The sequence below is a fragment of the Dama dama genome, chromosome 24, assembly GCF_033118175.1.
Source record: "Dama dama isolate Ldn47 chromosome 24, ASM3311817v1, whole genome shotgun sequence".
Classification (NCBI taxonomy): Eukaryota; Metazoa; Chordata; class Mammalia; order Artiodactyla; family Cervidae; genus Dama; species Dama dama.
This window is the reverse complement of record NC_083704.1, coordinates 53,274,349-53,286,908: the sequence shown is the minus strand read 5'-3', so window position 1 is coordinate 53,286,908 and position 12,560 is coordinate 53,274,349. Positions and strand designations below refer to the sequence as shown.

Here is a 12,560-nt window from a genome sequence, read left to right as displayed (position 1 = left end):
TTCCTGGGATCCTGTCTACCTGGGACTAGAGGCCTAGCCTACTTTCCCCAATAGCCTCTCCCCATCTCAGACCCCAGCTGTCTGGAGGTGCTGGACCTTCCTGCTTCCAAAGGTTTTTGACCCAGGGTAGCTCTGCCTCTAGATCCCTGTTTTACTTTGTATGCTTAGCTCATCAGAGAGCAGAAAATCTTGATTTCCTTGAGCCCACTGAGTGTAAACCTGGGAATTCTACATGACCATCTGCAGATGGGACCATGCCAGCTGAGTAAGGGACTGTAACATGGGCTGGGAAGGACTTAATTCATCAGTTTTCACATTGTGGATGCATACTGAATTTCAGTGCCCAGGCAACTCCCCAGCCCAGATAAAGCAGAATCTCTGGGTGAGCCTAGGCATCAGGGCATTCCAGTATCTTAGGGGATTCCAGTGCCCATTGTAGACTGTAAATCAGAGAGTTAAACTCTTGCTATCATAGATTTGAAACACCTCTCACTGCAGGGGTGAATGCCTCATGGGCTAAATCATGCAGAATTCCTGCCATGTTGTTTGTAGACCTAACTAGTTTCCTACCACTCACCACTGCCAGTGGGGGAGGAGAAAGCTGTGTTGAAGCTCCTAAAAAGGGTGGAAGAGTGAGGAACCTAGCTGCATCATTGCCACTTGCAGCTATTGGAGGTGATAGATACTGGACTGAACCCTGAATCCTCACATCTGTCACAGCTGTTCTAGGGACATCCTGCCCTGAATCCCAAACACACACACACACATACACAATGAGCCCTGGGGTGAGGGAGAACCTTACCCAGCTGTAAGGCCAATGAAAACCTCTGGCTTCTGTACACCTCCCCAGCTGGTCCTCCCATCCCTGTGCAAGGCCAAATCCTGGAGAGGGTCATGGACCTCAGACTCCTGGGATGCAGGTTCAGACAAGTATCACACCTGACATAGGGTGAGAGTGAGGGACTTGGGCATGTTTGACAAAGCAGAGACTGAGAGCATATTCAGAGATGATTGAGACATAAATGTCAAGAGATAGTAAGAGCCTCAGCAAAGCATAGACACCTCAGCACCCACTCACGGCAGGCTCAGCAGAGGGTGTGGTAGTTTGTGAGAGGGTTGCGGGAGAGGGAATCTTGAGGGAAGGGCAGCTCAGCTGCTTCTGAGGATGTGATAAGGTTTAGAAGCTGTATCCCCAAGCTAATGACCTCTGATGGCAGAGGGATAGCCCTCCTGCCTGTTCACCCCTATTCTTCCTCTGCTTGTTAATCCACTCCAATCCCCAGGCTCTCTCCCCCCACACCAACTCCATGCTTGGTTCTCCCAGGAAGTGGCCAGCACAGGGCGGGGTTGCAGGGTTTCGGGGTGGGGAGCCATGTCTCTTAGCCCCTGGGGAGGGAGGCAGCAGGCACAGCTGCAGCCTCTCTGCTCCTGCCCCGGCCTCCCCCAGGGGCTGGCTTTAGCTGGCTGTTCCCCTTGAGGCATAGCGCCTGTCCTGCTGCTGCTCAGCTGGGGGTACCCTGTCCTCCTGGCTCTCTGCCAAGCTCTGTGCCCGCCCTGAGGGCCCTGCCAATCAGAAGCCTGTGGAATCCTGCCCTTCCCAGCTGGCTCTGACTGCAGCCAGTCCTAATCTGAATGAAAATTGCCTGGCAGGGGCTGCAGAGAAGTAAAGCCCAGTGCCTACCCAAATTGTGGTGGGAGCTGAGATCAGGCTGGCTCAAGTGTCAGAGCTGGCCCTGAGCCCTGAGCTTTCTTTTGAGTACAAGATTGGTCAGGTTTACTTTAGGAGCAAGGGCTAGGGTGAGTTTTCCTGGGACAGGCTTTAGACTATGCCAGGAAATCATTTTTTTGGAGGGTGGAAGGCAGGAAAATAAGGGGCTGATCCCTCTTCTGTGGGTCTGATTTCCAAAGGGCAAGACCATGGTCAGTAAATGTCTTTATTGGAAGAGAGATCCAGTCTCCTTGGCTCTACCAGCACCCTAGGTCATGAGGATTTCGATGTCGAGCTCTAGCCGGCTGGCCCTGACCTCATAGCGGCCCCGGATCAGGCCTCGGGTTTGGCTGGCATGCCAGCGCCAGTGAGACTGGATGATGCAGGCCGCTTGGCGTGCCTGGAGAAACCGTCTGCGGGCCTGCCACATGCGAACCTGTGCCTGCACCTTCACCACTGCCCATTCCTGGCAGGTGTAGAGTCTTAGTGCCAGGCGCCGTCTTTGCTCCAGCATCTTGGCCTGCATCGACCTCCACCAGCACTGGATGACCCAGGCCCTGAGTGCTGCGTGCAGTAACGTCCGGCGTACCATGTTGCCACGCCACCATGACTGAATCTTTATGGCTGCCTTCTCTAACTGATTGGGGGAAGGAAGAACATGGAGATGCTCAGTGGGGTACCCTCCCATTCCTAACCCCACCTCTGGTGCTGGGAGGAAAGGGGGCCTGGCCCAGGTAGCCCTGGCCTCTTATTTCTGGGCCCCATCCATCTTATTTCCAAACCCTACTCACCTTTAGACACTGCTCATTGTCCTCTGGACAGATCCCTTCTGTATGAGCCTCACTCACATTTTGTGTGTCCATGGCCCTGGTCTTTAGAGTCCACTAATCTATCAGTTAGGCCACCCTAGTCTGTAGCCCCGCCCTCAACTGTTAGGCACCCTATCACTAGACTCCGCCCACCTGCACACAAGTTTCCCCTCATTAGGCCTGTTCATCCACATTTCACCCACATCTCTTTCTCCTTTTGTTTGTATCTTCTTATGGATTGACCAGCCACCTTATTTATTGATACCCATAACTTTAAGTGGGCTGTCATTGTTTCTTGCTTTCAGTCTATTTCTCAGACTCAGCTGGTGCCTTAAACCTTGCTCTTTCTACACCTTCTAGCCACTTATTTCTGATCCTGCTGGTGTCAGTGGAGAGACAGATTCATTCAACTTTCCTTCAAGTAAGGGTTTACACACACATACTCATTACCAGTGTGGGTTTCTGGAAGCCTAAGTGTCAGGGTCTTTGGGAGGGACCTGAGCAGTGTGTTCATGGGCTAGTATGTGTTTTGTTAAATTTGTGGAAGCAAGATATTTTATCTGCACTTGGAGAGGGCTTCTGTCGCCCCTTCTCTGACCCTCTTTGTCACCCTTTTCTTGTCAAGTGCCATGGAATGGCTGCAGTTTCTTTTGGAATGTGACTAAGGGGAAGCTGAGTTGGGATATACTTAGTATGGGTTAATGTGATAGATTTATGTGGTCCCAGTCACCCCTGGGAATAGGTAAATTCTTGTTAGACATTCTGCTAGCAATGACTTCCAGGAGTTTTCCTACCTGTTACAACATCCATTCACCTGTGTCATGGTTTGATATGGGGACAGAAGTGCAGCTATGGTGATGTGGACACTCCCTGCAGTGCCTGGCACCAGAAGTGTAGGTACAGTGGAGGAAAAGCAAGGTTTGAAAAGTTTGAAGACAAAAACTGGTCCACAGAAAATTCTTACTGTTTTTAGACATGTAAAATCCTAAGTAGTAGATTCTGTTTTCATTGATGCTTGATTAAAATTGAAGTTCTGTCTTGTCAGAAATATAATATTTGACAATGCAGTGAGACAGTTATAAATATTACAAGCTTTTTTTTCTGTTTTAGTATAAATTCTGTAAAATAGAGTTTATCAGAATTCCAGAATCGATGCTTTTGAACTGTGGTGTTGGAGACTCTTGAGAGTCCCTTGGACAGCACAGAGATTCAACCAGTCCATTCTGAAGGAAATCAGGCCTGAATATTCATTGGAAGGACTGATGCTGAAGCTGAAACTCCAATGCTTTGGCCACCTGATGCGAAGAGCTGACTCATTTGAAAAGACCCTGATGCTGGGAAAGATTGAAGGCGGAAGGAGAAGAGGACGACAGAGGATGAGATGGTTGGATGGCATCACCGACTCAATGGACATAAGTTTGAGTAAACTCTGGGAATTGGTGATGGACAGGGAGGCCTGGCGTGCTGCAGTCCATGGGTTTCAAAGAGTCAGACATGACTGACTGACCAAACTGAACAGTGATTACAGGAACCAACCAGAACTTCTATGAATGGTGTACATGCTGGCATGAAAAATCCTGTTTTACGCATCTTGAAAGGCAATAATGTTTCTATAGAAAATCATATGAAAAATCATCATATGAAGAAGTAATAAAAGATTATACAGCAAAAAATGTAGGAAAAATACCACAGACGTAGGACACTTAACTAATATATACGTTGTTACATTTGTGATCTCTGCCACCTCTTTTATATGTGTCATTTGTTGTCTTGACTTGTCCTAAATATTCACTGGCCTGATTTTAAGTCTATAATTTTGTATTCTTTTTCTTAAAGTAGGCCTTCCAATTTATAAAAACTTTAGTTCCCACAAAACCTGGGTCTGCCCTGCTGTGCTGTAAGAATGCAACTCTGTGGCCAGGGCTCATGGGAGCTCACATGAGTTTCTAGAATTCAGAGTTAGGACTGAAACTGCAGAAACAGATGATGCAGAGCTGCTGTGCATCCTTTGGGATTTGAAAGGCCATTCTGGCTCTAGTTTTAACATGCATGATATTCCTCATTTTTCTACATGAGCCACATACTGTGGCTTCTGTTTATGTGTATTTGAGGCCTCGTACCATCACTTCTACTAATTACCATGGCACTGTCCATCAGCGTGTCTTACAGATTCTGGCCCTGTTTTCAAGCAAGCAACTTCTTTAGGTCACATTAAAAGTCCTCGAGAGCGGACCCTGTTGCTTCCGTTAATGTCTGTCAATCTGAGTGAGTGGAACGCTGGTATCGGCCATCTCTAAGGCCTGCGTCACTGCATTGAACCATCAGTCCTGGTGTCAGGCATCTACTTCCAGTCCAATATGCTGGATTCTGAAGGGATCACTTATAAAGGGGCTGTGGTTGTGGCCAACACTCAGGCTCAGTCTATGCAGGTCAGACTGCCAACACTAGACCTCACTGTTCCTTGGGGATCTCTCCCCTACCCACCTCTGGCCTGGCTGTTTATTGCCAGAATGTCTTGGCTTTGTCTCCTTAGAAGTCTCTGGAAAAACCTGTCAGCCTCTTTTACGTTCACGCTTTTGTAGTTATTCACAAAGTGGCAGCGTATGAGGCCGAAGCCGGGAAGATGCACTCCCTAAGTCCTATCCTACTAAGTGTTCACAGACCACATTCCTTGGTCTCTATTTCCTCACTGCTCCCTTCTCCAGAGTCTGCCTTCTTTTCTCCCCTGGGTTATAAATACAGTATGTCTGTTTCTAAAATACAGAAAAATGCAGACATATAAGGCAGAAAGTGAATTTCCTTTAAATTTACTCCCAGAGATAGTCTTTCAGACCTTATGCCATGCACAGACTTAAATTTGATATTAAGAATAATTAATTTTTTATTGAAGTATAGTTGATTTACAATGCTCTATTAGTTTTTGGTATATAGCAAATTGATTGAGTTTTATCCATACATATATATGGACTCTCAGATTCTTTTCCATTATAGTTTAAATAATTTACTTTTAATCCATACATTTACGAACAAATTTCTGCCTTATATTATTACTGCTGCTAGTTTGGAGAGTATGCTGGACAATTAGCTATGAATTTATGGACATAGAACATCCATGTACCTTAAGAAATAGAAAACTGTTTTATGTGTTTCTGTGTATCTTTTTAAAGTAATTGAGGTAAAACCCATATAACATAAATTGACCATTTTAACCATTTTAAAGTTTATGATTCAGTTGCTTTTAGTGCATTTGCAGTGTTTTACAACCCAAGAATACTAGATTGGGTAGCCTATCCCTTCTCCAGTGGATCTTCCCAACCCAGGAATTGAACTGGGGTCTCCTACCTTGCAGGCGGAATTTCCACCAACTGAGCTACCAGGGAAGCCTCTATGCAACCATCACTACTATCCAAGTCCAGTTTCTAATTTCATCTAATTTTAATTCTAATTTCATCATCCCCAAAAGAAACCCTGTACCCATTAAGTAGTTACTTCCCTTTATCTTTCCCTAACCCCACACTCTGGCAACCAGTAATCTGCTTATAGTCTCTTAAGGATTTGCCTCCCATGGACATTTCATATAAATAGAATCATATACTATATGGCCTTTTGTGTCTGGGGTTCTTTCACTTAGCATGTTTTCAGGGTTCCATGTAGAATGTATCAGTACTTCATTCTTTTTTATGGCTAAATAATATCCCATTGTATAGATACATTTTGTCTATATATTCATAAGTTAACAGGGATTTGAATTGTTTTTACTCTTTGGTGATTGTGAACAATACTATTATGAGCATTTGGTGGATTTTGTAGGATTTTCTCTATGTAAGATCGTGTAATCTGCAAATAGAGATAGTTTTACTTGTTCCTTTCCACTTTGGATGAATTTTAGTTCTCTTTCTTGCTTAATTGCCGTGACTAAAACTTTAAAGGTCAACATTCAGAAAACTAAGATCATGGCATCCGGTCCCATCACTTCATGGCAAATAGATGGGGAAACAGTGGAAACAGTGGCTGACTTTATTATTTTGGGCTCCAAAATCCCTGCAGATGGTGATTGCAGCCATGAAATTAAAAGACGCTTACTCCTTGGAAGGAAAGTTATGACCAACCTAGACAGCATATTGAAAAACAGAGACATTACTTTGTCAACAAAGGTCTGTCTAGTCAAGGCTATGGTTTTTCCAGTGGTCATGTATGGATGTGAGAGTTGGACTATAAAGAAAGCTGAGCACCGAAGAATTGATGGTTCAGGAGACCCAGGTTCAATCCCTGGTTTAGGAAGATCCCCTGGAGAAAGATATGGCAACCCACTACTGTATTCTTGCCTGGAAAATCCCATGGCCAGAGGAGCCTGGCGGGCTACAGTCCATGGGGTCACAAGAGTTGGACACGACTTAGCAACTAAACCAATAGTACCTTAAAAAAATAGAGATCTTCAGTGGACAGAAATTATATGGATACTTTAAAGAACAGAGGCAAATATGAAAAGACTTAAAGAAAATGAACCAAAGCTCTAAAAAAGATTTCATATGTAAGTGGAGAATGGCCATCCAGTTCCTGCAAGGTAGAGCTTATGCAGGGGGCAGCAGAGGCTGTGCGTTATCGTAAGAACTAGTTGGAATATGTCTGTAGTAGGAGCAGCCAACTTTCCTGCTGCGACATGCAGTTGGCAAGATAGGACCTGTCTTCAGGGAGGAACTGACTGGCCTGGGAAGAAGAGGCAGGGCTGGCACCATGTAACATTCTTGTACAAGAAGACTCCTTCCCAGGAGTGTTCCCACTTACATTTCACCCAGACGGTTTATCCCACATCTCCCATGTAATCTGTGGAATCAGGGACTAGCACTCATCAGTAAGTTAAACGAAATCTCAAAGATGAACACCCAGCCAGGAATCATCAAGCTTTCAGGGAGACCAACAGCATGAAAAAACCTCCCTAAGCCCAACAAGCAGAAACACAGTAACTAAAGGGAAGATTTAAGACAGTTTAAAGGAATTAAGTTAATGTATACATTAGTATAAAAAATATATAATTACACTTTTTTTGCCACACCACATGGAATATGGGATCTTAAGTTCCCCAACCAGGGATTGAACCCGAGCCACCAGGAAAGTTCAGTGTTCATATTTTTGACAGGAGAAGACCACTCAGCCTTAAGAAAGGAACAACACATTATATTAAAGAGCCACTTATGGATATTGGAGAAGAACAATGTAGCTATCAAAATTACAACCTGAGGGATGGGTGGTGGCCAAGAAAGCAGAAACAGAAAACCTTGAATTCACCTCCTACTACAGGCACACCAGAATTACAAGTAGTTACAGAGAAACCATCTATGATAATGACCTGAAGAGTAGTAGAAAATATTTTCCACAACTAAAGACGTAAAAGGGAAACCACAACAAAATGGGCAGGGGGCCAGAAATGCAATATAGTCAGGACAAACCCTTGAGAAGGTGACCCACAAATGGAAGGAATAAGCACAACTGCAGAAGTCCTCCCCAAGGACTGAGGGATCTGAGACTCTGCAGCCCAGGGATCCTGCACTGGGAAGATGAGCCTCCAGAACATCTGGCTTTGAAAACCAGAGGGGCTTATTTTTAGAAGAGCCAGAGGGCTATAGGAAACAAACTTAACTCTGAAAGGGTGAATGCAAAATCTCAAAAGATTCCAAGTCCAGGTCCAGAAGCAGTAGCTTGAAAAGAGCTTGGGTCAGATCCACTTACTCATCTTGGAAACCCTCCTGGAGGGGCAGAATGCAACTGGGGATCTTCTTGTCGATAGAGGTGCTGACAGCAGCCATTTGGGGAAGCTCTTTCAACTATGATAATAACTTGCAATGGTAAGCACCATTTTGGAATCTTTTCTCTAACCTGTTAACACCGGGGACCCAGCCTCCTCAGACCATTTAGATAGCCACAGTTAGAATTTCAACAAAGAGAAAATATAAAGAAGAACCAAATGGAGCTGATGACAAAATGACTAAATGAAAAAATGCACTACAGGTTTTCCAAATGTGAAAAAAGAATTTTAAAAAACGAGGATACTTTAAGAGACCTCCAGGGGCTTCCCTGGTGCTCAGTGGTAAGGAATCGGCCTGCTGTTGCAGGAGACGTGGGTCTGGTCCCTGGTGGAGCATCCCACAGGCTGCAGAGCAGCTAAGCCCGTATGCTACAACTGTTGAGCCTGTGCTCCAAAACCAGGAGCCCAACTGCCCTCGAGCCCATGCTCTGCAACAAGAGAAGCCACCACACTGAGAAGCCCTCGCACTGCAACTAGAGAGTAGTCCCCACTCTCCACAACCAGAGAAAAGCACCCCCGCCAAAGCAATAAAGACCCAGCACAGCCAAAATTAAATAAATTATTTTTTAAAATGAATGAACATAGCCTAAGAGACCTCAGGGAAAACATTAAACGCACCAACAGTCGCATTATAGGGGTCCTAGGAGAAAAGAGAGAGAAAGGACCTGAGAAAATATGTGAAGAGATAATAGCTGAAAACTTCCCTAACGTGGGAATTAAAAGACAATGGAAAAAAATTTTGAAGGAACAAGGGAAAAAACAACAAATAACATACAAAGGAACTTCTGTACGGTTATCCACTGACTTTTCAGCAGAAACTGCAAGCCAGAAGAGAGTGGCATAATATATTTAGAGTAATGAAAGGGAAGAACCTACAACTAAGAATACTCTACCAAGCAAGGCTCCATTCAAATTTGACAGAAAAATCAAAAGCTTTATAGACCAGGAAAAGCTAAGAGAATTCAGTACCACCAAACCAGCTTTTCAACAAATGCTAAAGGAACTCTAGGCAAGAAAGAAATCAGCAGTTTAAAACAACCTTATATGTATATACATTGCTAAATCAAAACCTCAAAAACCTCTACTGTACTCTTGAAGGGCTGTTTACATGCAGGAGTGTCCCTGCATGGCTTGTTTGAATTTTTTTTTTTTTTTTTTTTGGCAGAGGGCTAGTTTTTTGTTTTTTTTTTTCATTTATTTTTATTAGTTGGAGGCTAATTACTTTACAATATTGTAGTGGTTTTTGCCATACATTGACATGAATCAGCCATGGATTTACATGTGTTCCCCATCCCGATCCCCCTTCCCGCCTCCCTCCCCATCCCATCCCTCTGGGTCTTCCCAGTGCACCAGCCCTGAGCACTTGTCTCGTGCATCCAACCTGGGCTGGTGATCTGTTTCACCCTTGATAGTATACTTGTTTCAATGCTATTCTCTCAGAACATCCCACCCTCGCCTTCTCCCACAGAGTCCAAAAGTCTGTTCTGTACATCTGTGTCTCTTTTTCTGTTTTGCATATAGGGTTATCGTTACCATCTTTTTAAATTCCATATGTATGTGTTAGTATACTGTATTGGTGTTTATCTTTCTGGCTTACTTCACTCTGTATAATGGGCTCCAGTTTCATCCATCTCATTAGAACTGATTCAAAAGAATTCTTTTTAATGGCTGAGTAGTATTCCATTGTGTGTATGTACCATAGCTCCTTTATCCATTCGTCTGCTGATGGGCATCTAGGTTGCTTCCATGTCCTGGCAATTATAAACAGTGCTGCGATGAACACTGGGGTGCAAACCCTTCAGGATGGAGAGGGCTAGTTTCAGTTTGGATGCTTACAGTCTCTCCTCAGTGTGTGCTGGCCATTATCCCCTGTGGTAGGAGTGGTCAGCCACCTCTGCCAAGGGACCTGAGACCAGGAGCCAACCACTGCCCCGCCTTCCTGGAAGCATGCATGTGGGCTATGTACCTGCACACCCCCTGTCAGCACTGATGGTCTATGTGAGCTTCTCTCTGCTTTGCTCTCTGCAAACCTGTTGCCACCCTCTCCCCTGAGGCTCCAAAGCTCCTCTGTCATGGCTGATCCCCCTGCTAGTAAGGGGGACTTACTGGTCTTTCTGCTTTCACAACCCCCTCCCAAGGGTACAGATCCTGTCTAGATTCCTTTCTCTTTTCTTCTTTTTTCTTTCGTCCGATGCAGTTATGTGGAGATTTTCTTGCCCTTTTTGAGGTCTGAGGTCTTCTGTCAGTGTTTAGTAGATGTTCTATAAGAGTTGTTCCACATGTAGATGTATTTTTGATGTATCTGTGGGGAGAAGGTGAACTCTACATCCTACTCTTCCGCCATCTTGATCTTTCCCCTTAAGCACTTCTTTTTTTTTTTTTTTTTAAGCACTTCTTAATAGATGATTTGGGTAAGTTTTCACAATTCTGTATTCCCCAGTAAGCACCACTGAGAATAAGACAGAGCACATTTTTCTTTGTTTTTTTTTTGTGTGTATGTGTGTGTTGTTTGCAAGCAATACATCTTATAACTCTAGGTATAATCTTTATTTGGAATCATTTCACCTACAGTTTAAGTTTGCTTGTTTTAAATTTTTGAATAAATGGATCATCCTGTAAATAGCTGATGTCTGGCTTCTTTCATTTAGCATGTGTTTGAGACTCACCTATATTATTGTGTGTTTCAGTGATTTGTTCACTTTTAACACTGTGTATTTCATTATATAAATAAACTAAAGTTGCTTTCTCTAGTCAGTTTTGGTAAACATTTAAATTGTTTCCAATTTTGACCTATTTGAATAAACTTGCTATGAACATTCTTGCACAAATCTTTTGTAGACAACATGTTTTCATTTTTCTTGTGTAAATACCTGGGAGTGGAATTGCTGAGTTATAGAGTGGAGATATGTTTAAATATATTAGAAACTGCCAAACCATTTTCCATAGTATTTATACTGTTTTATACATAACCACCAACAGTATATAAGAGATTCAACTACTGTACATTCTCATCAGTATTTGATTGTCACTGTCTTTCACTTTAGCCATTCTCTAGAGTGTCTAAAAAATATCTCATTGTGGTTCTAAATTTATTTCCATCATGAATAATGATACTGGGCAGCATTTCATGTGCGTCTTAGCCATAGTACATCTCCTTTTATAAAACACTGAAGATTTTGCTCCAGACTCATTCTTTCTGTATATTATTTGCTTCCATTGTTTGATTGAACTGAAATCCATGCAATTGAACTCCCTATTGATGAATATTTAAGTTTTCTCAAATGTATGTTTTTATCAACAGGCATGAACTTTGTACAGCTTTGTGCACCAATGGGCCAATATTTTCAGTATCCTGCCATTTTAGCCAAATTTTGGCCGTTTATAGCATTAAGAATGGACAGAACTTACATGTTTTCACAAAAAGGGCTCAATGGTTGGGAACCATTCTGATGCCTGAGTCATAGGTGCCCTTATGACATCATTTCTGTCTTCCCTTCCTTCTTCCTGCCTGAGATGTGGCTGGAAGAGTACAGACCTGAGAGCAATGGAACCATCTAACTCCTAACTATGGGAAATTTAAGGGATCACAGACCTGAGAGATTTGGACCGTCTATTTCCAAGTCATGGGCATTCGATGCTGTGTAAGAGAGAGAGCCAATCTCCCCAAAGTTGCAGGCAGGGAAAGGTGGATTTCACAGTTGTTAGGGATACCAGTCCTACTTGTAGGGTCTCTGGGAAAGGCAAGAGGTTGAGCATGTGGTAGACTCAGAACCGAATTTACAGAGAGCAACCTACTCTTATCTTTCCCCTCTAAACTCTGATTACAGAAGGATGGCCACGTTTGTCAAATTTTAATAGAAGACGTTGATGAAACCACATTACTACATGAAGAGCAGAAGAAAAAGGAGAAAAAAAAACCAGAGGTAGGCCAATAGAGGTTCTCAAAGTTGAAGGGGACCCAAACCTGCAATGTGTCTAACTAAAGTCACCCAGTGGTAACAGTTGTCTTTCTCTGTGGCCCATAGCATGGGATGATCAGGGAATTTGTCACCCTTGTGGCTCAGCTGATAAAGAATCTGCCTGTGATGCGGGAAATCTGGATTTGATCCCTGGGTTGGGAAGATCTCCTGCGGAAGGGAAAGGCTACCCATTCCAGTATTCTGGCCTGGAGAATTCCATGGATTGAATAGTCCATGGGGTCGCAAAGAGTCAGACACGACTGAGCAACTTTCACTTTCAT

General features: G+C 43.7%; 1 protein-coding gene across 2 annotated transcripts; it reads right to left on the bottom strand.

The window, feature by feature from the left end:
- Nucleotides 1–1,976: 1,976 nt before the first annotated feature.
- Nucleotides 1,977–2,571, bottom strand: IQCF6 (IQ motif containing F6). 2 transcript variants are annotated; one of them, XM_061128266.1, is made up of 2 exons: nucleotides 2,557–2,571; nucleotides 1,977–2,345 (listed from the first exon to the last, which is right to left on the bottom strand). In XM_061128266.1, exons 1-2 carry the CDS (start codon nucleotides 2,569–2,571, stop codon nucleotides 1,977–1,979), a joined length of 384 nt encoding a protein of 127 aa, XP_060984249.1. The 2 variants fall into 2 exon arrangements, with proteins under 2 accessions (XP_060984249.1, XP_060984247.1); XM_061128264.1 differs by lacking the exon at nucleotides 2,557–2,571 and adding an exon at nucleotides 2,456–2,473 and having other exon boundaries at nucleotides 1,977–2,351.
- Nucleotides 2,572–12,560: the final 9,989 nt, after the last annotated feature.